At 37.1% G+C, this 27,834-nt stretch overlaps 1 protein-coding gene and 1 long non-coding RNA gene across 2 annotated transcripts; both read right to left on the reverse strand.

The window, feature by feature from the left end:
* Positions 1-11,044: 11,044 nt before the first annotated feature.
* On the reverse strand, positions 11,045-12,046 carry LOC145122330 (uncharacterized). The gene has a single exon (XM_079057946.1). It carries the CDS (start codon positions 12,044-12,046, stop codon positions 11,045-11,047), a length of 1,002 nt encoding a protein of 333 aa, XP_078914072.1.
* Positions 12,047-15,056: 3,010 nt separating this feature from the next.
* On the reverse strand, positions 15,057-16,783 carry LOC145119426 (uncharacterized). The gene is made up of 3 exons (XR_013713850.1): positions 16,695-16,783; positions 15,703-15,765; positions 15,057-15,106 (listed from the first exon to the last, which is right to left on the reverse strand). It is a non-coding gene; the product is annotated as an uncharacterized LOC145119426 (long non-coding RNA).
* Positions 16,784-27,834: the final 11,051 nt, after the last annotated feature.

The raw sequence follows: 27,834 nt of genomic DNA on the forward strand, positions 1-27,834 counted from the left end.
ACCGCTCGACCTAATATTCGAACTTCGGGCTGTACACCGCTAAGTCGAAACTTCGAAAAATCATAACTTCCTCATACGAAGTCAGATTTGGGTGTTCTTTTTATGGACGCTCTCGGTTTAACATATTATACGACTTTCGTTTAGGTTGCTAAGGCTAAAACTTGCTCTATCGTAAATTCACTATTTACGCTTCCCGGTGTCGCGTCGGTTCCGTCGCGAAACTTCGACGGGTCATAACTTCTTCGTTATAACTCGGATTTCGGCGTTCTTTATATCCCCGGCATCCTTGTTTCAACCACTACAACTTTATGTAAAGATATTGGGTTTATATCACACTTTAATTTTGACGCTTATTTTTATTCTTTATTTATTACACATTTATAAATAAGTAATAAGCATATAAATACACATAATTCACATAGTACTCAAATAATTCCTTTTTATTACTTCAAAAAGAGTTACAATAGTTGACCTAGACTATTACATCGTCTAAAAAAGCTTAGCCCAGAAACGCGGGCGTTACAATTCTCTCCCCCTTAGGATGATTCCGTCCCGGAATCATGCATCAGCAAACAGATGCGGGTAGCGACTCATCATGTCACTCTCTGTTTCCCAAGTGAGATTCGGCCCATTCGAATGTTTCCATCGGACTAGCACTAAGTCGACCATCTTGCGTCGTAACTTCTTAGTCTTACGGTCAACAATTGCCTTGGGCTCTTCGATCAACCTCTTATTCTCATCCATCCTTAACTCTGAGATTGGAATTATGTCGGGAACTTCTCCCGTGAACTTCCTCAAATAACACACATGGAATGTGTTATGAATACCATCTAGTTCTTCGGGTAATTCGAGCTTGTAAGCTTGGTTCCCAATCTTTTGAAGAACTTTGAACGGTCAAATAAACCTTGGACTCAACTTTCCTCGTTTCCCAAATCTTATAAGTCCCTTCCACGGTGAGACTTTGAGCAAAACTGAATCCCCAACTTCGAATGTCACCGGTCGCCTCTTCTTATCAGCATAGCTCTTCTGACGATCCTGAGCTGCTAACATCCTTTCCCTAATCACCTTTAACTTCTCAGCAGTATGATGGACTATCTCGGGGCCCATAAACTGCTTTTCTCCGGCTTCAAGCCAACAAGACGGCGTACGACACTTCTGTCCGTACAAGGCTTGATAAGGTGCCATCTTAATACTCGAATGGTAACTATTGTTGTAGGAAAACTCTACCAGAGGTAAGTGTTGATCCTAGTTACCTTGGAACTCTAGGGTACACGCTCTTAGCATATCCTCCAACGTTTGAATCGTTCTTTCACTCTGACCATCGGTTTGCGGATGATAAGTTGTACTTAAACACAATTTTGTACCCAATTCCTCTTGTAGACTCCTCCAAAACCTTGACGTGAAACGACTATCACGATCTGATACAATCGTTAAAGGAACACTGTGAAGTCTTACCACCTCCTTCACATAAGCATTTGCGAGCTTATCCATCGACCATCTTTCGTTAGCTGCTATGAAGTGTGCACTCTTAGTGAACCGATCAACGACTACCCAAATCATGTCGTGACCGTCCTTCGTTCTGGGCAGTTTAGTGACAAAATCCATAGTAATGTCTTCCCATTTACCCATGGGAACAGGTAAAGGTTCTAAACTCCCATATGGTTTCTGATGTTCTGCCTTAACTCTCGCACATGTTACACACTCTGCCACATACTTCGCAACATCGAGCTTCATCGTCGGCCACCAGTAATAGGGTTTCAGATCCCTATACATTTTCGTGCTGCCGGGATGAATCGAGTACATGGTCTTGTGAGCTTCTTCCATCAGAAGATCCCTTATTCATCCGTCTTAGGTACCCAAATCCTATCTTGGAATACCTTTAATCCTTGACTGTTTATACCGAACAATAACATTTTGCCCAAACGTTCCTCCTTTCGGTCATTTTTCTCTGAAGCTTCTTCCTGAGCATTCTTGATGCTCTCCCCAATCATGGAGACAACTTAACCCTTAATGCCCTTGGCCTTTTCCTTTCAAGGCTCACTTTTCGGCTTAAAGCATCAGCTACAACATTTGCTTTACCAGGGTGGTAAAGTATCTCACCGTCGTAATCCTTGAGTAACTCTAGCCAACGTCGTTTCCTCATATTCAATCCCTTTTTTATCAAAGAGATACTGGAGACTCTTATGATCAGTAAAAAGCTTGCACTTCGTGCCATAAAGATAATGCCTCCATATCTTTAGTGCAAATACTGCCGCCGCCAACTCCAGATCATGAGTGGGGTAGTTCTTTTCATGTTCTTTCAATTGTCTCGATGCATATGCTATCACCTTATCCCTTTGGGCCAGAACACAAACCAACTCCAGGTGCGTCGCTACAGAATACGTAGTCTTCAATTCCGTTCTCGGAAACACCAACAAGACATGACTTGTATAATGACTCCATACGTTATCTCTTCATCCTAGGCAATAGTCGTAACTATTATGTTTCCTTTGAATGCGTATCTAACTTTTAGAATTCTTGTTTGCAGGCGGTGCTCGATCTTGCACGCGCTCCCTATCCCATGTTGAACTTTCAATTGTGACCTTCAAGTCACAATCTCGATCCTTATTGGAGACTCCTCCTTCTTTTTTTTAACAAACTTAAGATAAGTTCTTTCCTTTGATTACCATAGTAGACTGATGGGTCATGTTCTAATGATCTCTTATCGTATTATGTACTGCTTAGACTCAGGTCTTTTAGAGTCGAGTTTCTGAACGTAATATACCTTCCTTCGTGTTCCAATGTGATAATATCACATTCTAGCATGTAGTACTTCTAGCTACAAGCTTCTTACTTTAACAATGATTGCAATACTTCAATCTTCTAGCTTAAGTCGGATGCTACATCGATCTTGTTTCTTTGAACCACGTAACATACTCATCTTATTCGGACTTGATTTGATATGGCCACTAGGGTCGGAATAACAATCATCTTCTTAGTCATTACCGGAACGATGGTAACGAAAGATATGAACAAAACGGAATCAATTACTAGCTTCTTGGTAACCTTGTGACCTTCCCTGATCCAAGTGCGAGTCATGTGCTTCCGGTAGCATAGGCCTCTACTACCATTCACACCTACTCATACTCGTCCCAAGTATTGTCTCGCAGTTTTCCAAGTCACCATACAAGAAAATTCACACAACAGCTTAACACATCAGATAGCAAAACGAAGGTTTTATATTATTCCTAGAAACGATTACATAGGTGTTCAAGTTCACCCTAGACTATGGCTCTAATAGGCTACATCATATGATACTACCTGTATGGCTACTACATATCTTGATCTTCGGATAGAAAATCCTCACTTGTGATTCCTTGCGTTGTCACATTCTTCGTCGAGGATTGTCTGAGATGCTCTTGCCTTCGGCTTTGGAGGCGCATCTGCTCTTACGACTTCATTTTTCCCCGGGCAGTCCTTAGAAATATGTCCTTCTTCCCTACAACCGTAGCACACCCTCTTACTAAATGTACACTCATTGGCGTAATGCACAGTCCTTCCACATTTGAAGCAAGTCACCTCCCTTCCAGAGTAATTATTTTTGCACTTCTCGCACCATTTTTCTTTACCTCCTCCCTTGCCAGACCTTGAGAACATATTGCTCTTGTTTGACCTTGAAGACCCCTCAAATTTCCTCTTCTTGCCAACTTTAACCTTGTTGGCGGTCCTATCGTTGATCATTTCTTCGACCGACTTAGCAACCCAGATGGTTGCCTCAAGAGTTGGTGCCTGGCGTACCGGCACAGTAAGTTCGTCCTTACTTTGTTGAAGTAAACGCCTTGTTTCTTCCATCTGTTGATCCAACATCATCCGCACCATTGTCTGTACTCCTGCCATCGTGATTGGTTCAGGTGCAACTGCTACTTCTGGTGCTTTCTCAGTCACTTGTGGCTCAGGCTACGGGTTACCATTTCTGAGTCCGCTTCGAGTGCTCACCATGTCGATCTATACACCAAAATCAGACGTTCGGTGTGTAGTGACGATAATTCAGATAGAAAAAATTTATTTATGATAGACGTATAAATCTCCTTATCACTCCGAAAAGTTACATGCCAGTTCTAATTCTGTAATCAAACGTTTAGAAACCTATACACATAAAATTTCCAGATCCGATCGGCAACAGACCATAGATCCGGTAGCATCATAAAGCATCATAATTCATTTAGCACATAAAGCAAGTTAGGCATCTTTCCTAAAATAAACTAGTGCTCGTGTCTAAAGTATGGTAGACACTCATCTCACAATCATCGCTTAGCATTCTAAGTTTAAGTCTAGAAATCCTACAAATTCCTAGTTCGCTTAAACTAATGCTCTGATACCAACTGTGACATCCCCATTTTTACGGCCAGAAAAGACCGATTTAGTTTATGCTTTTTAATAAAAATCAGAGTAACTTCTTAAGAAAAGTGTTGTGGAATTTTGCTCCCAGAAAAACATGATAAATATGTTATCGAAGCATTTCCGAAGAAATGTATTTTATTCCTTTTAAAACCTTGGGATGTCAACGTCAATACAGAAACATAAGCATAAACAGAACTTACATTCATTTACACTAGTGATCTACATCTCTTTAATCCCTCAGTGAAGTGTAGGTTTATATCGAGACCTGTGATGCAAATAAACTGAGTGGGTCAGGTTGGGAAACATGGTGAGTACATAGGGTTTTCAACCCACAATAATAAAGTTATTATGTTTTATCATCAAACAATTAACCCAATTACCCATCCCCATTATCTTCTTTAATTCCTAGGGATCTACCCTAAGAATCATCTATCACTCATTCCTAAGGGTTTTCCTAAGGAATAGGCACGAAGTCCATCGTCGCCAAGGTTATACAACAGGCACTAAATCCATAGCTGTCAGGGTTCATCCAACGGGTGCTAAGTCTATAGCTCTCATTTATCGACAATATTATTTGCGGGAGTCCACCTGCAATACATGTCAATGGGTTTTTAGAGTACACCAGGTGAACATATCGTTCACAACACATACAGGTAGCGAGCCTGCTAGTGTTCCACAGACTGTCTAGAATAGTCCATGGTTGTCATCCGTACTCTGCTACATGACGGGGCCATCGTTTGGGTAAAGGTTTCTCTCATTTTTCACCTCTCACCTCTCACCCTCATCTCATAATCTATATTACCTTTTATCTCATCCTCTAACTCATCTTTCATCACACACCAACTATTTCATCTACCCATGTTTTACCCAACATATTTGTAGATATAAAATACATATACATTTCAGATCTGAAGAAATAGTTTAGATCTGTAAAGAAAACACATATACGGTTCAGATCTGAAGAAAAAGGGTCTAGATCTGAAAAACAAAGTTTAAATCTTTCATCATATCTTTCAAAGCATAAAATACATATACAGTCTAGATCTGAAGAAAAGTTCAGATCTGGAAAGGAAGAAGTTTAGATCTTTCATCCAGCACAGATCTCAAGTATAAATCATCCATATATCAAGTTTAGATCTGAAAAGTTTAGATCTGCAGTGAGAAAGTCTAGATCTGAAGGAAAAAATTTAGATCTGAACGAAAAGGGTTAGATCTGACAAAAATACATATATCATTCAGATCTGAAGAAAAGCCTTAGATCTAAAAAGAAAAAGTTTAGATCTGAAGAAAAATCTAGATTTGAAGGAGAAAGTTCAGATCTGGAAGAAAATGTTTAGATCTAAAGGAAGAAGTTCATATCTGAAAAGAAAGAGGTTCAGATCTCTCATCCAGCAAACATCTCAGGTAAACAGACAACATATATTTATACACATAGCACATAATTTATATAAAATATTTCATATCTATGTGTAAGATGAAAGTGACTATGCACTCACCTGATAAGGAGTGATTCGGACAACACTTCGCTTCTTAAAATAATCTTCTTTGACGAAACCGGGAAGTTTGTTTGAAAACCGGGTTCTGTGCGGGCAGAGTTTCAGACCGAAAAACTCTTTTTCTCGGAGACTCCGGGAGCCTCGGGGCTTCCTTCGGGTGCTAGGGGGTTACCTAGGCTTAGGAGGGTTTAGAAACCTTAGAGAGAGAAAGAGAATTGGTGTGAAAAACTCGGAAGAATTCGCAGCCTATTTATAGGCGTTGGCTTCGGACCTACGCTGCGCGTTCAGCAGCATTACGTTGCGCGTAGCTTCTGATAAGGGTCCAGCTCGCATACAGCTGGCTCGCACCCGGACTCGGAAGGGATAAGGCCGAGGTACGTTGGGCGTACCCAACCTCGGACACGGGGCGTAGCGAAGGGTGACGCGTCGTTCATCGGATGCGAGGCTGATCATCATCAGACGGTTGTGGTGCTGCCACGTCACCAAATTCGCATCAGACTTCACATTTTGCCTTCCCGACTTCTAAAATTCGTAACTTTCGCATATGAGCTCCGTTTTTGACGTTCTTTATATCCACGCGTAGGCGGGAACATACTCTACAACTTTCGTTTAGACCCAGTCGGCTAATTTTGACTTTATTTTAAAAGTTATATTATTAACAGGCCGGGACAAGATTGGTCCGTTAAAATCTCATAACTTCTTCATCCAACGTCCGTTTTCGTCTGTCTTTTTATCGTTACGCTACTATTAACGAGATCTTCGATTCTTGTTTAGGTTGTGTCGGCTAAAAACCGCTCGACCTAATATTCGAACTTCGGGCTGTACACCGCTAAGTCGAAACTTCGAAAAATCATAACTTCCTCATACGAAGTCAGATTTGGGCGTTCTTTTTATGGATGCTCTCGGTTTAACATATTCTACGACTTTCGTTTAGGTTTCTAAGGCTAAAACTTGCTCTATCGTAAATTCACTATTTACGCTTCCCGGTGTCGCGTCGGTTCCGTCGCGAAACTTCGACGGGTCATAACTTCTTCGTTATAACTCGGATTTCGGCGTTCTTTATATCCCCGGAATCCTTGTTTCGACCACTACAACTTTATGTAAAGATATTGGGTTTATCTCACACTTTAATTTTGACGCTTATTTTTATTCTTTATTTATTACACATTTATAAATAAGTAATAAGCATATAAATACACATAATTCACATAGTACTCAAGTAATTCCTTTTTATTACTTCAAAAAGAGTCACAATAGTTGACATAGACTATTACATCGTCTAAAAATGTCTAGCCCAGAAACGCGGGCGTTACAGCACCCTGTGCGGTTACGTCATGCGGAACATGGGTACGCCTTGCGTACTGCATTAAGACCTAGTATCCAGATTCTTCTTCTACGCCATGCGTAGTACACCACCTACGTACCGCGTATGACCAATTTTGCATGAAATTTATTTTTTTAACCTTAAATGAAAAGTACCTGAGATACGGATATTACACACGTAACAATCCATGATCACACGTCCAAATCAATATTTTGATGCTAATTCAATCGTCAACTAATTAGTATTTTATAGTATTTATTTATCGTATTTTAGTTAATACATCCAGTTTCCGAGTTTGAAGTTCCTTTTTTATGTAGTTGATTATATGATTTGATGTTGAATGTGTAGTCTATCTAGTGAATTTGGTTTCGTGTTAATTAAAAGTTTGGTTTTAATTTTGAATTCATATTGGCCACCTAAGTTATGGTTAGATAATTCAAGTATTTGATTTGTAAAATCCGTAATTGTATTGTAAATTAAAACCAATAACAAACATTAATTTGATTTCCAATGAATGATTTTAATGTAACAAAAATCACACATTCTTATGCTCCCGAACTTGTGAAGAGTATTGGATGTTGTTGGGAAAATTCGTACAACACTTAACGCCATATTTCAATCTATTTTTAAGAACATGTTTAGAGTAGGTTAGTAAGGTTAGGTTTAATTCAAAGAGCTTGTTTTGGTTAAACAATTTGGTGAATGAGAAGTGTTAGAGCTTGTTAAGGCTTCCAAGTACCAACTTAGATTACAATTTAATTTGACATCAGTTTATCATTAGATTGCATCGTTAGGTGAATAGAACTCGAAACCGGATTGTTTTAAAAAAATTGTAGTTCTTTTATTGTATTTCCTTTTAGTTTACTCGTTTTCAAATTCTCTCATCGTATTTAATTTTTATGCATTGGAATAAAATATGACTATTTTGGTTTATATATGGATTAAAACCGAGTTCCCGAGGATCAAGCGGATGGTGTTCATTTTGTATATGTTGATAAAGATTTGTTTGTGGGTAAGTGGGATAAACATAATGTTCAAAACGTCATTTGTATCATTGGTTGCTTTATAGGGGCCTGCTTTAGGAATTAATTTCCTTAAATCGAAGTTATTAAATGTTGGTGGTAATTCGGCTTTTATGCAACCTTTAACTTACTTTATGAGTTATAGTGCAACGTCTTTTCCTTTTATGTATTTGGTGCTTCTGGTAGGAGCTAATATGACTCATGTGAGAGGGTGATAGGTGGTTATGGATAGATTCCAGATGCACTTGTCTACATGGAAGATCAAAATGGTCTCAATGGGTGGTCTTGACTTTGATTAGGTTTGTCTAGCAAAGCTTGGGTATTTATTACATGTATATTTTTAAGATGCCTAGGGGTGTCGGTCGAAGTTTGGAGGCTTGTAGAGCTTGTTTCTTTTGGGGTATAAATACACAAGATAGACATGAGTTTGGTGAAATCGGACATTATTCTTAATTCTAAATAGAAGGATGTCTTGGATGTTGGAAGTCTTGAGGTGTGTAATTATACATTTTTGTATAATTAGAGTTGGCGATTCTTTAATGAGCACAACTCTCTATATAACAGACTTATTAAAGCGTTTTAGGATAGGGATGGTGGTTTTGTGTTGGGCTTGCGTTCCTGAGCTGGTAGTGGTATTTGGTCCATAATAGTCGATCTACCGTGATAATGGTGTTATTCAGGCGTTAGTGGTGCATACAATTTTGGAGGATGGGGCTAATATAGGGTTTGAGATAGATACTTGGTGTGGGAATACTGTGGTGTGGTTCTGCTTTCATATATTGTAAGCGCTTTTGAGCAATCGTCAGGAGCTGTTCAGAAACTTGGTAATTTATTAAGGTTGGAGTTTCTCTTAGCGTCTGACAATTACAAGAGGATTCGAGTCCTTAAAACTCTCGTATTTGCTTTCCATATTGGATTCGGTCCGATTACAGTCAACACCAGATGATTGGGGTTGGGAGCTAGACCCCTATGGAGGTTTCACAATACGGTCTTCCAGATTTCAAATTGATGTTAGTCTTCTTCCTATAGGTGCTCGTGTTACTTAGTGGAATATGTCGAATCCAATAAAGATTAATATCTTTATTTTGAGGGTTATGTTAGATCATATTCCTATGCGGGTGAATTTGTATAGAAGATATATTGATCTCTGTTGTGTCAAGTTTGCGGAGAGGACCCCGAAGATGTTAATAACTTATTCTTCAAGTGTTCGTTAGCCAGAGAGGTGTGAAATCGGATGGTTGTTTGGGTGGATATCTTTATTCATGAGTTTGATGTTGCTGTGTAGATGGCTCAAAGGATTCATGGTCGTTCTTCTACTCATATAGAACACATGTGATTTTGGATTCAGTTTTCTCGACGGTCATTTGGGTTCTTTGTACATATTGGAACACATTGCTTTTTCGTCACCCAAGTATTCCGAAGCATTGCATTTTTTATAACATTATTGCTTATTCTTTTAATTGGTTTGTTGTTAAAAACGCTAAGGCTAGAAGGAATTGGAATACGTTGATTCAATCCAATTTTGTCTTAATATGTACTTTGGTTTTGGCTACTATCTAGCTAGCTTCCGTCTTCAATATATTGGTGCCATTCCAAAAATAAATCACACCTAAGGTGAAATGTTGAATTTCATATCCTAATGGTATATACTGAAACTTAAGAGTAGGGGTGAGCGCGGTGCGGTTCGGTGCGGTTATTAGCCAAAACCTCACCACTAACCGCAAATGCGGTTAATCCATTTTCAAAACCGCTTGGTGCGGTTATTTTTGCGGTGCGGTTAGGCGGTTATTTTTACGGTGCGGTTTTGTTTTTTTTTTGTGTTGCGGTTATTAACCGCATGGATTTGGTGCGGTTATTTTGTGTGGTTTTTAACCACAATTTAGAGCTCAAACGGTTTTAAGAGTTCAAACATATTACTTGTAATAATAAAAAACCATAAAATATAAGACAATTAACTTAAATCACAAACAACTAATATCTTAAAAACGTTAAATCAATAGTAATTAACAATAAATATCTTAAAATTGTCTAATTTCATCATTTTCAAAGTTAAACATAACAAAGACCAACATTTTTGTCTTCTAGTATTTTATCCATTTTTCATCCATGAAATTTGTCTTATTTTTAATATTTAATATATTAATAATTAATAAAAAAAATTGTATATAATATATGCGGTGCGGTGCGGTTTTTTTGCGGTTTTTGAAAACTAATAACAGCACCGCACCGTAAATTTGCGGTTTTTGAAAAACAGAAAACCTCACCACCGGTTTTTATTGCGGTTGCGGTTTATCGGTTGTGGTTTATGCGGTTAATTTTAGTTGCGGTGCGGTTTTTCTCACCCCTACTTAAAAGTACGTTACTAGGGAATGTAAGTTATAATGAATGGAACAATGAAAATAAGTATTAAAGTTGATGAAAAATGGGAAATGTCAACAATGCCTTTGTATAAAGAGGCAAAGTATAATGCTATTTAATGCATAATGTTAAAATGGCTCACCGTCAGAAATGGCCACACCACATGGAGTAACTCCACCACTTCACATGTGTTGATCGGTTTAACAAATGACAAGTTTTTACCTCATTTTCAGTCATAGGCTCTTTTTAGAGCCTAGGAGAGGCGGTATTAAGGTTTCTTAAAACATCATGGCTTCATCCATTCTTGAAGACACAAATCTATCTTCAAATTAATTTGTGTATTAAAACCGTAAAAATATTTTCAAAATGTAAATGAGGCACAATACGATATACGTCTAGATCACTACTAAAAAAGAGCATTAGTGGAAGACAAAATCCGTTATCCAGTAGTGCATTAACTGAACTCAAACTTGATATTGCTCTAACTGAACATCTTTTCCACTTAGAGGCTCGTAATCACCGAGATAACTTTCAAGATGGTTGGACAGATCTCCTTTATCGATGTTTTCATGATGATACGATTTGCAAACCAGATAAAGTATCGTTTTGATGACGAGCCCGAAGAGAAAGAATGTTAAAAGCAGTAGAGAACACAAGACACCGAATCCAACCCTCTTCCATGCCTCCATGTTCAACGAGCTTCCGTGAACAACGAATATTTCAAATAAGTACTTTACAAGTATGAAGAACATATTCAACATAAAGAAGATAAGAATGGCAACTCCTTGGTTTCCCTTGATCAGATCGTTGCTCTTCTTCATAGCTTTAAACCCGTACGAGCTCTCAAGAACAGAGACCACGCTCGCCAGTTGCCAAATCACAGTCATGTACACAAACCCAATCAGGTAAATGATCAAGACGACGAACAGGACGACAACCGCAACGTTATAAGGAAAGATCTCCATAGAGATGAACATTACCAGTACTGCGATGAAGTTGTAAACGAAGAAAGCTGCAAACATGCATATAAATGTGACCATGAGTCTTTTCCAGACTTTTGGGACGACGCTCATTACTTTCTTGAAAGTCAACTCTTGGCCGGTGTAGATGGAGGCGATAGTGTAGACGACGGCGGCGGTGGATAGGAGGGATAAGATAAGGAGGATGGTGAAGTAGGCGATTTGGAAGAGTAAGAAAGTTATCCATTCCGATGAGAGTGTGTCGGAGAGCTTGTTGTATGTTCTGGTACCAGGACGTGTAAAGTCCTTTTCGAATTCTGTATGTTTGATGTCTTGAAAGAGTGAATTGGAGATCTCCAGATGACCCAAGAAGATGAATGTTAGAGGGAGAATTAGGGTTAGGGTTATTTGGGTGAAGATCTTTCGCCATGAGTGGATGATCTTGAAGCTTTCTCTGAAGATGCCGAAGAGGCCCAAGAATTGCATTTGCTCTTGTTCTCTATCCATTTCTGCAAAAGATGAAATACAAATGGAAATACAAATGATCCATTTGGTCTATAAAAGCAGAGTGGAGAAGACGAGTTGTGTTGACTCTCCTTTAGAAAGTCGTTGCCATAGGGTCCGCGGTGGAATAGTTAATAGTTAATAAAATATATCCATAACTATTTTTTACTAATGTTTTAATTAAATATTTTGTCTTTATTTCTAATTAAAATATACCATTTTCCCTTGTTAAATTTATGTAATACTATTATTATATATTAATCAAGTATAACATGTTATAAATCAAAGAAATTAAATAATGATGTTGTCTGTGAAGTCGTCGCTTGGAGCGGTTCCAGAAATGCCTCCTACGCGTTGATAAGGTCATACACACCAACCACATACCAGGAAGCTTCATGTTAGACGGCCAAGGTCTTCTTCGCCACCATATGTTGACTAGTCAATGCCATCATTAACTAATTTTATTGGCATGTTCAAAATCAAAACCACATAATCTAGCCATTAATTTAAACCAATTGTATTATTTTCCTTCGATCAGAATATCAATTTTAATTCAAAGGATAATGTTCAACTCAAAAATCGAAAATCATAAAAAATGTCAAATAAACTAGTATACTGAAAATGTTAAAATGGTAGATGCCAGTTAAAGTTTTATAAAATATAAGTATAAGGTCTGGACCATGTTGACGGAGGATATGAAGACTATGTGATCTGGTTAGCTTGCCATTTGGCTCGGGGGTTTGTTTAGCCATAGTGTGGTGTTCGCCTAGTCATTGTCGTTTAATCAAGGGGGATTGGGGTATTGTTGTCTCCCTGATGAGGTCATGAAAGGACAAAGCCATTTGGCATACCATCTCCGATACGATGCGATACTAGATACAGGGGCATTTCCAACAGCCAAATCCATCGGAAACCTCATTCCCGTATTTTGATAGAAAATAATCCATTGGAAAACCGCATTGGTAATTTTTTTACGGATTTCCCATTGATTTTGTGACAACTTTCCAATAAAGTTTTGTGATTGCGACGGATTAGTATGTGATTCTAACCTAAACTGGACGGTTTTTGTGACTTTGTCGACGAATTAACAATAGATATTCTTATGACATATTAGTAATGAGTTTTGTTTTGGGACAGTTTTTCGAGGGAATATAAATCTAATTTAGTGATAGAATTCCGTCGATATCTGTCGCTAAAATAACAGTTTAAAAAAAAAGTAAAGAACCATTAAAATCCATATTTTTTCTATATAAAATAAAAATCCCTTCCCTTATTCTAATAAATAAGAGCAAATTTGACATGTGACATTTTATTAGCCCGCTCCCAGCAATTTATCCCGCCTAAAATACTTAAGTGATTTTCCGAAACAACCCTTTGTGCCTCTTATTCATTCGTTATCATCGAGAGACCTTTGTGCCTCTTATTCATTCGTTATGATCGAGAGACAGCAGCTCATCAATTTGAAACCCTAATCTAGCCGCTCATCAATCGCTGGCTCCCCTCTCTCTCTTTTTCTCTCTATCTCTGGTCAAAACCACCATTGCTACATGTTTCTCTGCTCAAGAAAACGGTAGCATCTCAACGAAAGAACACCATTTATGACGACTAAAGACTTACACACACAGTACGTCTCTCTCTCGTTGGTTTACGATCATAAACCACCACATACCTCAATGGAGAAGTACTTTAGGAACACATACAGAGGGGACACAGGGGTTCGACACTCCGGTCAAGAGAAATTCCTCAGCATATGGAAATGTCATCCTCTTAGGCTACCATTTTTTCTTTTACAGCTCAAATTCTAGATGTCGTTCAGGAATCGCTCAAAACTTTCCTAATTTTTCCTTTCATATTGTTTGTTATTGTGTTCTTTGCTACCAAAAATCTAGCCTCCAAAATCATGAATCGATGATATTTTGAAGAGTCGAAGCCAAAAAAACGTGAATAATGAATAATGAATAATGAAAGCATTGATATCAGGTTAGATTCATCTCCAAAACCCATCTCAGCATTGTCGAATTAGGTTGTTGAACATAATTTTTGGATTTCGTTTTTTGGGTTTTTTAGTTTCCATGAACACCAACTGTTTGACAAAATGCCTCAATGACTAACATTTTTTCTACATATATTGTTGTTGATGGCTATCTTTCAACGATTTTGTTGTTGGTATTCTTTTTTCTAATATTGTATGTTCGTGTTTTCTAAAAAAAGATTGCTTTATTTTACTCTGTTGTAGGGACTTGGGTGTTATCTCTTGCATATGCCATTGCTCAATTGGCTTGGATAGCAGGTAAAAAAGCCAATCGAGAAATAAATCAATAAACAAGGATTCACGTAGGATCAACAACGATTGCATTTGCACTTTGTCTTGGGATCTGTTGGGAGGATTTAGAAATCTCTAATTCCATTTTGCTAACCACAATTTATAGGGATTTAACATCTGAAAGTCTGTCAAAATTTTCACAGATCTGGTGGTTTGGTTTGCTGGTCGGAGAGAACATGACACGAGGTTATTGTATTCCGAAGATTCATATACACTCTGCATTTTGATTTCACTAAATTGCTTTGGTCACCAAGTCAGTTTTATCGATTATAGAGTACTTTTGTTTCAACTAATTTGTGTTTCTACAAAACTCATCCAATCAAGTTATCAACATAATACTTCGTGCCTCTGTGAACTCTATTTTGCTTTCTCTTAGTATCTATGTCAGCATGTTCAGATTTGACTTTACCATTTCGTCTATTTTTTAGTAAGCTATTGGTTTTCACTCGCATATAGTTTCTTTATGTTATAGTAAAATGGAAGTATAATGTTATATGGTAACTATGTTATAATATGATTAGATTCTTGTCGGAATCGATCAAGGCGTGATATATTGTTCAAAGTCTCATGACAACTATGTTATAATATGATTAGATTCAATTAAATACTAAGTATGCAAACAAGATCCACAACATACAAATACATATCCAAATACGAACAACATTTATTACATCAAATTTAAATTGTCTTGTGGATTTCTAAGGCGCAACCTATTTTTCATCATTCTTCAATCTTCAAATCTGCACCATGGGTAAAAACAGGTCAACTACTAGAGTTGGTGAGTAATCAAATTTTAGTAGAGAAAATTGTGAAGTTGAAACATTTATAATTTGAAATTTGTTTTCTTTTGAAGTCGACAAACAATAGTATTTGAGATAACGGTTTATAAATCAAAAATTGATTAACAAATGATAACAACAACAATAAGTCCTCACCCTATGTATATATATATATATATATATATATATATATATATATATATATATATATATATATATATAAAGGATGGAGCATCTAATCATCATACACACTCAACCACGTGCGATCAATCACCTTAGCGTCCCAAGGCGGGGTGGTCAACCCAATAGCGCTATTATTGTCCATAACGTACCTCAAGAATACGGGCATAGTCATGGAGATTAGACTAAAAATGGTAATGCACTACAAGTACATGTAGCGTAAACAAACTATAGTTATACAATTAATGACTCACGTATAAATGTCCCAACAATGTCTCAATTGTGATAAAACAATAAAATGAAGTTGGAACATATTAGAACCACATGATACACCCCAAAAGTATTGAGAATTATAAAATATGGGGTAGATTACTCACTTTAGTCCCAAAACGAAATGCGTGTGTCGTACGATAGACGGTTCGGGTCAAATGGCGTAGAACCTAATATAATTAATAGTTTTGGTTTAGGAACTGCTAAACGAGAATGGAGTATTAATACAAATAATTAGACACATATTCTTATATTAGATTAATTAACAATAATTCATTTTGATTATAATATTAAGGTATTTATTTGTTAAATGAATTTTAAATTGAATTAATTACTTTGCATAATTAATTTATATTTTCAATTTAGGCCAGATTTTAATAATTTCTTATTAAAATAATAACTTGCCCAATTATAATTATTTACAGATTTTAACAATTATTTATATGAAATAATCATTAAAATGCATTTTTACATGCTTAAATACTTAGGAAAATGGTTTTAAATAGTAAACAGTGTTGAAAAAATATGAAATTATTATGAAATCATTATTTCATACAATATGAATTACTGTAAAAGTTTTATATTTTTCTGAACTGTTTTAGTATTTATTTAATATTTTAATGATTAAACAACACAAAATTCGGGAAAAATAGTAAATTATTCCCAAAAATTCTATAAAATTAACCATAGTTTTATAACATGATATAGAGCCCAGTGTATAAGTTTCAGATGTTTGTGACTATGGGAAGTATTTTTTATATATTTCATTATTAATTAATCAATAAAATCATAAATAATAGTAAACAGTAATATAAATGCATGAAACTTCATATATCATGTTTAATCAATATATAGGTCATCCCAGAATTTTCTCAGAATTTATTGAATGCAACAAGTATTTTATGTGAATTATTGCCCTACTTTATTGCAATAATTATAATAATTCAATAAAAATAAGTTATTTTCTAAAAATTTCCAGAACTTCTTATTTTATTGATGGTATTCTGAGAAAAATCAGATTTATGCATAAAATGAGTTTTAGATATTTTGGTGGATTTAATTTGTTTCTTGTATGAATTTGAAACTTTTAACAACATACCTTGATGAATGCTTCAAGAGGGATGAAGATTTGAGTATAATAGATTGTTCTTGGATGGAATATGAGTATTTCTTGGAGGAAATTTCGAGATTGAGAGTGAGAGAAAGAATAGAGAATGTTTAAGTGGTGAAGAGAATAATGTGTTGGGAGAAAAAGGAAAGGAAAGTGGATGGGAGGTGTGAGTGGGAGACCATGGGAATAATCTTTTTGCTTTTGGTGGTCTTCATAATTTCCCACTAACACAAGCATCTTTTACATAATTAATATAAGAGTTTTATAAAATTTAATGTAAAGTTTATAAAAATAGAGTTTTATAAAAGATAGGTTATTATTTGATTATAACAATCTACTTTGATTTGAAGTTTAATTATAGCATTCAAGTTTGATTCTTTTAATTTAATTAGAGCATTATACTTTGATTTGATTTTAATATCGTATCATAATTTAATTTGATTATAGTTATAACGTTGTACTATACTATGTTGCTATTAACGTCAATTTATATCGTAGTGTATGGGTTTTGATCCTATTAGCGTTAATTAATCTTGAGTAGGGTTTATTAAATTTCCAATGTTGTTTAGCACTGTAAAGGCTAAGGAAAATCAAACACACGAATTTTCCAAATGATGTTTTCTCATTAAAGTAGCGAATTGTACAGTTATTACATAACGTAAACCCTAACATACAAGGGTTAAGGGAGTTGACCGGTTTGACTTGTTGACTTAGTTTGACTTTGCCTTAACCGAAATTTGACGGTTGTCACATTTTATGGGGTTTTATGTCAAATATTCATTTACTCCTTACTATATTAATTGCTAAGAAATAGAGTTTTCTAACTTTAGCGTGTTATTTTTCTTTTTTAGTTAAAATGACCATTTTGACCTTTTTGGTCATTTTGTCATTCTTACAAAAAAAATTAAGATTCATAATTTTGATTAATCTACGGTTATTAAATTAATCAAAATAGTTAACTGCAACAAAATTAGAACACGTACATATAATATTAACTGAAATGAGTTAAATTCATTTTTAGTAACTTTTAGATGTAATCCAAATAAATTCAAATAAACCACATTGTCGAAAACATTGTCGAAATATTCAATTATAGTATTATAGCTAATTTTTCTTATTGACACATTATCACCCATGTGGTTGAAGATGCGTTTTTGTTGAGGTAGCATGAATATTACGCAAGAAAATGAAAAAATATTGATCTTTGTTGTTCCTTTAGCCAAATTGTTGTTACTAATGGAACTTTAAACTTCAAAGGCTATTCCCAGACTTCTCATTGTGACTGCAATGTTGATATTTTTACAATATAAATTTAATTACTTATTTAATATGTATCATTTCATTTGTATTTATATAAAAATATTAATTTAAAAAATATTTAATGTTTAGATCTTCATATTCAACTGTTTTTTAATCAACCCGTGTAATACACGGGTTTCACACCTAATAATGTAATACAATAAAACTGTGATCAAAATTTACAAATTTAACCGCAAATATAATAAACCACATATATAAAATTTGTACTATGTGTTCGACTAAGGTTCTTAAAATTATGATTTTAGTTGTATGATTGTGATTAATACTATAATTGTTTTTGGGTATGATTGGAATACTATAATTGTATAATTGAGTCTTGTGCTAACTAAGTGAATCAAATATAAACCCTACAAAACTCATTTTGAATTTTTTATTGTTAAATGATGTATTATAGATGTATTTTCACGTTTTAAACTATTTATTGTTAAATGAATTGTTAACCGCCGAATATTTATCTTTTACATTTTAAACTGCTTTTAGTAGGATCTTATGATCTTGATTAGATCTTACGATCACGATTTTGCAAAGCAGAAAACAATATTATATAGAATCCCGATATTTGCAATATTGTATTCGACAAACATAATAAAAATGAATATTAAAAGGGTGTCTAATACAGCAAAAATAAAACTAGGATAAGCATAACGTCCCACTTTTCAACCAATTTAAAAAAAAATCAAAAAGTTTCCAAAACATTTTCATAAATAGATCACAGTAGTAAATTGTTTAAAAAGAACATCATCAAATCAAGTATCAATGTATCAAATCCTATAATGGGAAAACTGAGTACGGAAATCATCATAATCAACAGAAGTCTAGAAACATGATCATTTTCAATGCACGTACAGTACAGTCAAGTTGGATCCCTCCCACTTTCAGAAGAACTATCTAAAAACATTTAATGCACATCTGTAAGCCAAAGCTTAGCGAGTTCCACAAAATACCACATATCGCATTACATATACAATGCATACATACAAGGCTCATAGTCAACACCTCAGTGGGCCTATAGGCATAATTCATCATCCAAAAGACTTGTAGAACTTTTAACCATCATTAGCTTATAGTCAACACCTCTGTGGGCCTATAAGCCCAATGTCATCATCCCAAATACATGTTGAACTTCCAGCTACCTATCATAATAGGCGTAAAGTCTTACAACCAACTTCCCTTAGGATCCAACACATAACAAGTACATAGACTAACCAACCAAACATACAATTGTTGGATTAAGGTGTCTAAGTTCATAGCTAAATTGGTATATACTTGTAATTGGAAGCAAAATCATTTTTGGGTTGCCTTCATAATCAGAAATGGCTAGAAATGATATTAGGAGAGAAATATAATTTATTAAATTATTATATAATTAATAAACTAATTGGAAATTATGGGAAATGATTTTTTAATATATTATGTGATTAATATATTAATTAGAAATAGATAATTGGTTTGTTAATTTATTATGTGATTAATAAATTAATATGAGGTCAATTGTTAAAATAATTGTTTTGTTAATTTATATGATTAATAAGTTAATATGAAATCAGTTAAAATTGATTAATTATTAGTCAGAATTGATCTCCAATTAATTTGAGAACAATTGAAATTAACTGAATGTACAACGGGTGAATTATGAGTGTTCAATAGTTGAACAAAAGAGACCATTCTAGAACCCTCCAATGGAGGACGGTTTTGGGAGCTCTTCTAGGGTTTCCAAAAGTCTCGTGGATGCTAATAAGGAAATGATTTGAATTAGAATTAAATCTATTATTTAATTAATTCAATTATTGTTTTGCCTGCATGTTATCTAGACTATAAATAGGACCCCTTGGCTTGCAAATTTCATGCATACTCTTTCTTATAAGCATATGAACGAGATTTCTCTCATATCTCCTCTCTCCTCCTCATTCTAGGGTTTCTGGTTTTGAGTGTGAGCCATTAGAGGCATCATCCTTTTGGTGCTAGCTTTCCAATCTCCTCAAAGGAAGGATTGAAATGATTTGTTTACTACAACGAATCAAAGGTATGTAACCTTAATTATTGTATTATATCTTGTTTATATTAGGATTCTTCTAGTTTTGTTGTTCGTAGTATGTTACATTCAAAGTGTAAGACATAGATCCTTTAGGTTGCATGTGCCCTTAACTGTTAAGTGAAATTCCGCAATCACATTAGTTTTGTAACCTATAAAACTCATCAATAATTATAACTTAACAGTAACCACTCAACTACCACACTATACATACAATTCCACACATAGCATATTAAGAAAACTCACCTAAAATCAAAGAGATGCAAATGCACACATGAGAGTGCTCAAGAAATCAACTACATGAACCGCCTAAAACAAACAGAGGTCAAACCTTAGTCTACAACTTAAAAGTGAGTCGAGTTACTCATGAGCTACTCGGGATCGACTCGTTAAAAGCTCGACTCGAGATCGAATTAAACGAGCCCGATCCGAGCTCGAGCCTTAATATAAGGCTTGTTTATTAAATGAGCTCGAGCCGAGCTTAAATCAGTAAGCTCGCGAGCCTAAACGAGCCTATATATAATATACATTATTTTTATTTTTATATATTAAAATAAAAATTATTTGAGGAATTAGGGATATAGGGTATTAGTAAACGAGCTTCTTAACGAGCTTGAAACGAGCCTAAGCTTATTTAGGCTCATCATACAAAAAACAAGTAGAACTCGAGCCCGATCCGAGCCTATACAATTCTTCATGATATCGAGCCCCTCATAACTTAGACGAGCCCGAGCTGAGCCTGGCTAAGCCCGGGCTCGACTCGGCTCGTTTACACCCCTACCAACAATAAAAGTGGTATGCGACCCTATCCCTGGTCGCGTCACGACCACTAAGTGATAAAGATAGTCACGACATCAGACTCAAATACGCGACGCAAACCTTTTTCTTAGTCGAGTCGTGATTCTTACAACCAAGTTCATTTTTTGTTAAACACTTAACCCCTTAAGACAATGGATCAAACTTTCCAAAATCCTTCCAACAGAGGTCTTAATGGATAAAGTTTCCAACTTTATCCATAAGAAAGTGTCATGCATCAAACCCTAACTTCTAGGTCTAAAATGGGACCAAAAGTGCAACCAAATCCATGCATGGCAAAGAGGGGAAAACAAGGATACATTATTAATACCACAATGGGTCCAAGGACCCCAAGACACAACCTTTGGACCTGAATTTATCCAAACTCCATCAAAATGCTATTAATGGGACCAAAACAACCACACAATCCTAGATCTACAAAGCATAAAGCATAAAGATTAGAACTTGGAGACTCACCAAGGTCCAAATATAGCTTAGAATGTTGAAATGCCACATGATCTAGCTTCTTGGCACCAAAAAGAACTTCCTTCACCTTCAATTTACACACTAACGACTTAAGAGCTCAACAACTCAAGAAAGAAAGATTAGGGTTGTGGTAGAAACGTTTATGAGGAATAAAGGCTGCCAAATGAGGCAAACCTAATAGTTAATGTCCTTAAATAGAGCCTAAGGCATGAGATTTAGGTTTTTGTGAAATAGCGGCTTCACGCCGCAACTAAGGGTTTTTAGTCGCTTCAAGACCCAGACTTGTTCACATCGCGCTTCTGTTCCTTCACAAAACATGTTGGGTTTTCTATACAACTATACACTATATTAAGCCAGCGGAAAACAATTAAAAATCATCCTAAGTGTGCATGCACCCTAGGATCTAAGTTTTACTATTATAGCAGCATACTTTTAAAACATGAATATGAACTATCAAAAGTGTAACAACGTAAATTTCCAAACAAAATTTTCATTTTTAACACGATTAAAAACTCATTTCATAAATCCAAATCACATATGTCTCAAATGTCAACAAGTAAAACACAATCCCATAATCATAAAAACAATTTTCCCGCCAGTGGGTACAATCATGTCGGTGCCTTGCCGCGATCCTCGGAACTACCTGAAACATATAACACATAACACGGTAAGCATAAAGCTTAGTGAGTTCCCCAGAATACCACACACACAACAGCCACTCGAGGCTATGCTCAAAAGACCCTCTGGTCGATGTGTCTCAGTGCGACCCTCCGGTCCCATGACTCTGATGGACCCTCTGGTCCCTCAACTCAGCATCTCAATATAATACATAACAAGCATATCACAAACATATAGCAGGAACTCTCAATACACAACACATACACATAAGACCCACTGGTCACACATAAGTTACCACTCGAGGTAGGTATAGTGAGAAGACTCACCTGGTAAGATAACTAGTAAAAGTCTCGTGCCTGAAATCCTCGATCTAGCCTCCGCCTATCAGGAATTAATATTCTAATTAATATTCTACTCTTATCTTTGGAAAGTGGGTAGAAGACCATTCTACCCTTCCTGACCTCTTTTACTCATTTGACCAAACCCTAAAGTCAACAGAAGTCAACTCCAGTCAATGGTCCAACTTTGACCAGACTCGTCGAGTGCACTAGGGAGACTCGTCGAGTTCCCTGGTTCCCTCAGGGATCCTATGAAGACCAATTCTACACGTCGAGTAGGCCCGCCTACTCGTCGAGTCACATCGTGCTCAGACTTATCGAGACAAACCCCAAGCGATTCGTCGAGTCAGCTCATGGACTCGGCGAGTGCATCCAGTCTATATTCCCATTCAAACGTTTTAGGGCAGATCTATCACTCCAAACTCTAGATCTAGGCTCCCTAGGCTCGAATGTCACGTAAAGCTTCGATCTTTACGTTCATGCATGGCATATTTGCTCCAATATGCCATTACAAGCTCCAAAGAGGGTTGAAAGCAGATGAATTTGCCTCTAGCTCAATAAAGTTTGACTCTTTGGGCTCTCAAGGCCGTCTATAGTCCAGATCTGAGGTCCTAACCTCAAACCATGCTCAAATAACTCAAGGACACAAGATGATTGGAAGAAAACCCTAAAAGCTCCCAAAATGGGATCTAACAAACAAGAGGTCAAGATGAGAGCTTTATACCTCTGGATAGCAGTAACTGACAGAAGGATGCAAGATCCACAGCCTCCTCTTGATTAGATTCACCAACTCTTCCAATCTTTCCTCCAAAAATCTCAAGAATGCACCAAATGGTCTCTCTCTCTCTCTCTCTCTCTATGCACGAAAAGGGCAGGTTAGGGTTTCTCTCTAGGGAAGGTGGCCGCGAATGGAGAGTATAAGTGCCTTTAAATAGGTCTCAAACCTGGGAATCTAGGGTTTTCACTCCCATCGCCTACTCGGCGAGTCTGCTCCCGGACTCGTCGAGTAGATCATTAAATCCACGTGGCCATCCCGTCTCTACTCGGCGAGTTATAGCACCAACTCGTCGAGTAGGTCAATGATTCTAAAAAATAAATAATTAAAATATTATACCTGGGAATCCGGATGTTACAATTCTCCCCCACTGGAATCAGACTTCGCCCTCGAAGTCATGCTCCGCAAACAACTCTGGATGCTGCTCTCGCATCTCTGACTCCGGCTCCCAAGTCAAATCGGACCCTCTCCGATGCTGCCATTGGACCTGAACCAAGGGCACTTCCTTGTTCCTTAGAACCTTCAGTTTCCGATCTAGGATCGCGATCGGCCTCTCGATGTAATTCAGGCTTGCATCCACCTGAATGTCCTCTAATGGCACTACTTCCGTCTCATCAGCCACACACTTCTGTAGCTGGGACACGTGGAAGGTGTTATGGATCTGGCTCAACTCCTCAGGTAGCTCCAGCTGATATGCTACCTTGCCTACTCTGGCAATCACCCTGAAAGGTCCAATGTATCGGGGCCCCAACTTGCCCCGCTTCCTAAAACGGATCACTCCTTTCCATGGGGAAACTTTCAGAAGCACAAAGTCTCCGACCTGGAACTCAAGCTCGGATCGCCGCCTATCCGCATAACTCTTCTGGCGACTCTGAGCCGTCAATAATCTCTGTCTGACCTGTTGAATCTGCTCAGTCGTCTTAAGCACTATCTCAGTACCACCCATCACTCGCTGCCCTACCTCTCCCCAACAGATGGGGGTCCGACACCTCCTCCCATAAAGGAGCTCGAACGGAGGCATACCAATACTGGAATGGTGACTGTTATTGTAAGAAAACTCAGCCAAGGGTAAGTAGGTGTCCCAACTTCCTCCGAAGTCCATAACACATGCACGCAACATGTCCTCCAGCGTCTGAATCGTTCGCTCGCTCTGTCCATCTGTCTGTGGGTGGTAGGCGGTACTAAAATGCAATCGCGTTCCCAACTCCTCATGGAACTTCTTCCAGAATCTGGAAGTAAAACGCACATCCCGATCCGACACTATGGACGTCGGCACTCCATGCCGAGCTACCACCTCTCTCACATATAACTCTGCCAACCTCTCAACAGAAGAGCTTTCACTAATAGCAAGAAAGTGAGCGCTCTTCGTTAACCGGCCCACAATCACCCAAATTTCGTCGACACCCCGCGTGGTCCTCGGCAACTTGGTGATAAAATCCATAGAAATTTGTTCCCATTTCCACTGGGAACTTCCAGTGGCTGTAACTTGCCATGAGGACGCTGGTGCTCGGCCTTAACCCGGCGACAGGTCAAACACCTCTCAAATACCCACGCAACATCTCGCTTCATGCAGGGCCACCAACAATCCCTCTTCAGGTCCAAGTACATCTTAGTGGCCCCGGGGTGGATAGAGAATCTCGATCTATGCGCCTCCTCCATCAGTGTACGCCGCGCTCCGCCAGTATAGGGCACCCAAATCCTTCCTTGGAAGGTCAAAAGTCCTCTGTTGTCCACCACAAACTCGGATACCTGCCCAATCACCCGCTCCTTCTTGCGGTTCTCCGGTCTCACGGCCTCCGCCTGGGCCTCTCGAATGATATCCAATACCGGATTCATCATTGTCATCCTCATGCATATATCCCGAATCGGGGCACTCTCCGCCTTGCGACTCAGGGCATCGGCTACCACGTTAGCCTTACCCGGGTGATACCGAATCTCACAGTCATAATCTTTTACCATGTCCAACCACCTCCTCTGACGCATATTCAGGTTGGACTGATCCATCAGATACTTTAAGCTCTTGTGGTCTGTGTATATGGTACACCGAACCCTGTACAAGTAATGGCGCCATATCTTGAGGGCGAACACCACTGCCCCCAACTCTAAATCGTGGGTGGGATACCTCGTCTCATGAGGCTTTAGCTACCTCGATGCATATGCTATCACGTGCCCTCTCTGCATAAGCACTGCACCTAACCCCGATATAGATGTTGTTGGGTTATGAGCATTCTAACACTCCTAAGTGTACATGCAACCCTAAATACCTTGGATCTATGTTTCTATATTATACATATAATTATGAACATCCAAGGTATTATCCTAATCTAGCATACAAAATAATAAATATAACAAGATAGAATACATACCTCTTTGATGTAGAATGTCTTCATGAAGCTTGAGTGCCTAGTGCCCCAAGTGTGACATCTCAAATGGTTCACACAACACCAAATACACTTGGAATAACTTGAGAGAAACTTGAACACTCCTTGAAATCGTCTAGCCCTCACACTCACACATTAGTCCACGATTTCTTGAGCCATGAGATTCTTTTATATGGTGGCTATTAGGGTTACACCATGTAACTCATAACTTTACCCATTCCTTATGCTCCATGGATTTTAACCTCCATGGAGTATCCATGGGTCACCCCATGGACTTAGTCCAACATAAGGAATCTTGGATCACAAGCCCACATATATAAGAATGAATGATTTACACAATCAACCCATATATTTAATTAGTCTCCTTTTGATCACTTAATTAATTCCAAATTAATTCTTGATCAATACTAATTAAATAACCTTATTAATATATTAGAACTTATAATATATTAACCAACCTTAAGTGTTATTTCTCTCATTATAGTCTATCCAAATGCATGATGCCATGCAACCCAAATGGACCATGCCGGGTCGGGTCAAGTCTTACCAAATATAGTTATGGACTTAGACATTAATCCAACAGTCCCCCACTTGGATAAGTCTAAAACTATTATTGCGTATGACTTCAGGAACCGATCAGCAATCGTAGCTCTCAAAAGCTTCTGTCGAACTCTGACCTTGTCGATGAACTCTAACCTTTGTCAATGACTTGTCCATTAGATAAGGGATCATATATTCCTCCATTCTAGATATCATATGGACTGAGACATGGATTATCAATCATTCTCTCTGTCCATTTGTTGTTTCCCGATTTTCGATTCATGATGACTGACTGATTGAACAAATCAAATCAGTCCTGGCTTGGCCAAGCACTCACATGTATCATCTTTAAATCATCGAGGGGCCCACAGATATCGCTTTTATCCCGAAGGTAAAAGGAATGGATAAACTTCGACTCATATGGCTTGTTCTACTACTTGTTGAATCATACACAAAGGCACGTTTTATAACATCGAGTTACCGAATGCGTTTTCGTGCAATCAATGTACAACCAACTCATAGTAACAACTCATATCTCTAGGTTTGAAGAATATAAGATATTATCGTCTCATGATCACTCGTGATAAAATCCATGAAGTGATTCAAATGAGCGCGGGTTGAATCCAATACTCAGAACTTATGAGCACTCATGAGTGTTGTAGCACCACTTTGTCCACCAACTTGGACCTCTACAAACCAACCCATGACAGTCTTGATTCATATCTACTTCCAACATATGACCGACTGTGGATGGTTTGAATAACTTAATCATTCAGGAAGAGCGACTTAGTTATTCTGGAAGTCAAAACATGCAAAGTGAAACACAAGAATAAATGAATCAAATATGGTATCAAACCCTATGAATATAAATAAACACCTTTATTTATCACCATACTGATTACTCATTATTCATTGTTTCGGTTTTATCAACTTTATACTTGAATTAAAAACACTAGTTGTCCCATGCTCCAAGCATGTACACTATGTTTTTCTTAAACAATAGCTTTGCCATACACCAAGTATGCACTCTATGTTTGTCTATGATCCTTACTTTGTGAAATAAACCAATTGAACATAATTTCAATGATTCTAATTTCACACTCCCAAATCCTTATCGAAAAATGTGAGAATTTCAAATTCCTATCATTTATCGAAATTTGTTTAGATTTTAAACTTATATGCACTGACCCTCTTGTAATGAATATGTACAAAGTCACAAAGACTTGTCAACAGTCATTATAAGGTATTCCAATGGAGATCAACTCCATGGAAACTAAGTCTCATATTCAAAGTACATTGCTTTGGACATGCTTCTTGCATTAAGTTTTCTAATCTTACACAGATAACTTCCACATATGGAGACAACTCCATATTCTCATTTTGACTATCACTTCTGAATAAGAGATGCCTCTTTTCAGAATATGTCAATATGGTCCTTCCAAAATTAGCACTATACTTCCAACTGTCCCTGAGCAACCAATCTTTGGTAAACCTCAGATTGTCCTCGACAATTGCTTAATCATTTTAGTCATATCCAATTCTAGACCTTTTCCCTTCTTAATGCCTCTGGGCATTTGGAAAAATTTAGAAATGAAAAATATTATAGCACATGCAATCGATCCTGTACCCAAAGCAAATGGTACACGATTCATGATGTCTCACATAAAGACATGATTCTAGACCAGTCTTTTGCTACAATATTTTTATTTGCCATGTTTTCAAAATTTGACTATGAAGAGGGATGCCGTAATCATAATCGAATTTTGAGAACGCAATATATAGAATTTCCTTAAGTTGAACCAATCCAACATGAAATTCATATATATATTCTTGACTAAAGATG

The sequence above is a fragment of the Lactuca virosa genome, chromosome 6 (assembly GCF_052849685.1).
Source record: "Lactuca virosa cultivar CGN04683 chromosome 6, Lactuca_virosa_CGN04683_v6, whole genome shotgun sequence".
In the NCBI taxonomy this organism is placed as follows: domain Eukaryota; kingdom Viridiplantae; phylum Streptophyta; class Magnoliopsida; order Asterales; family Asteraceae; genus Lactuca; species Lactuca virosa.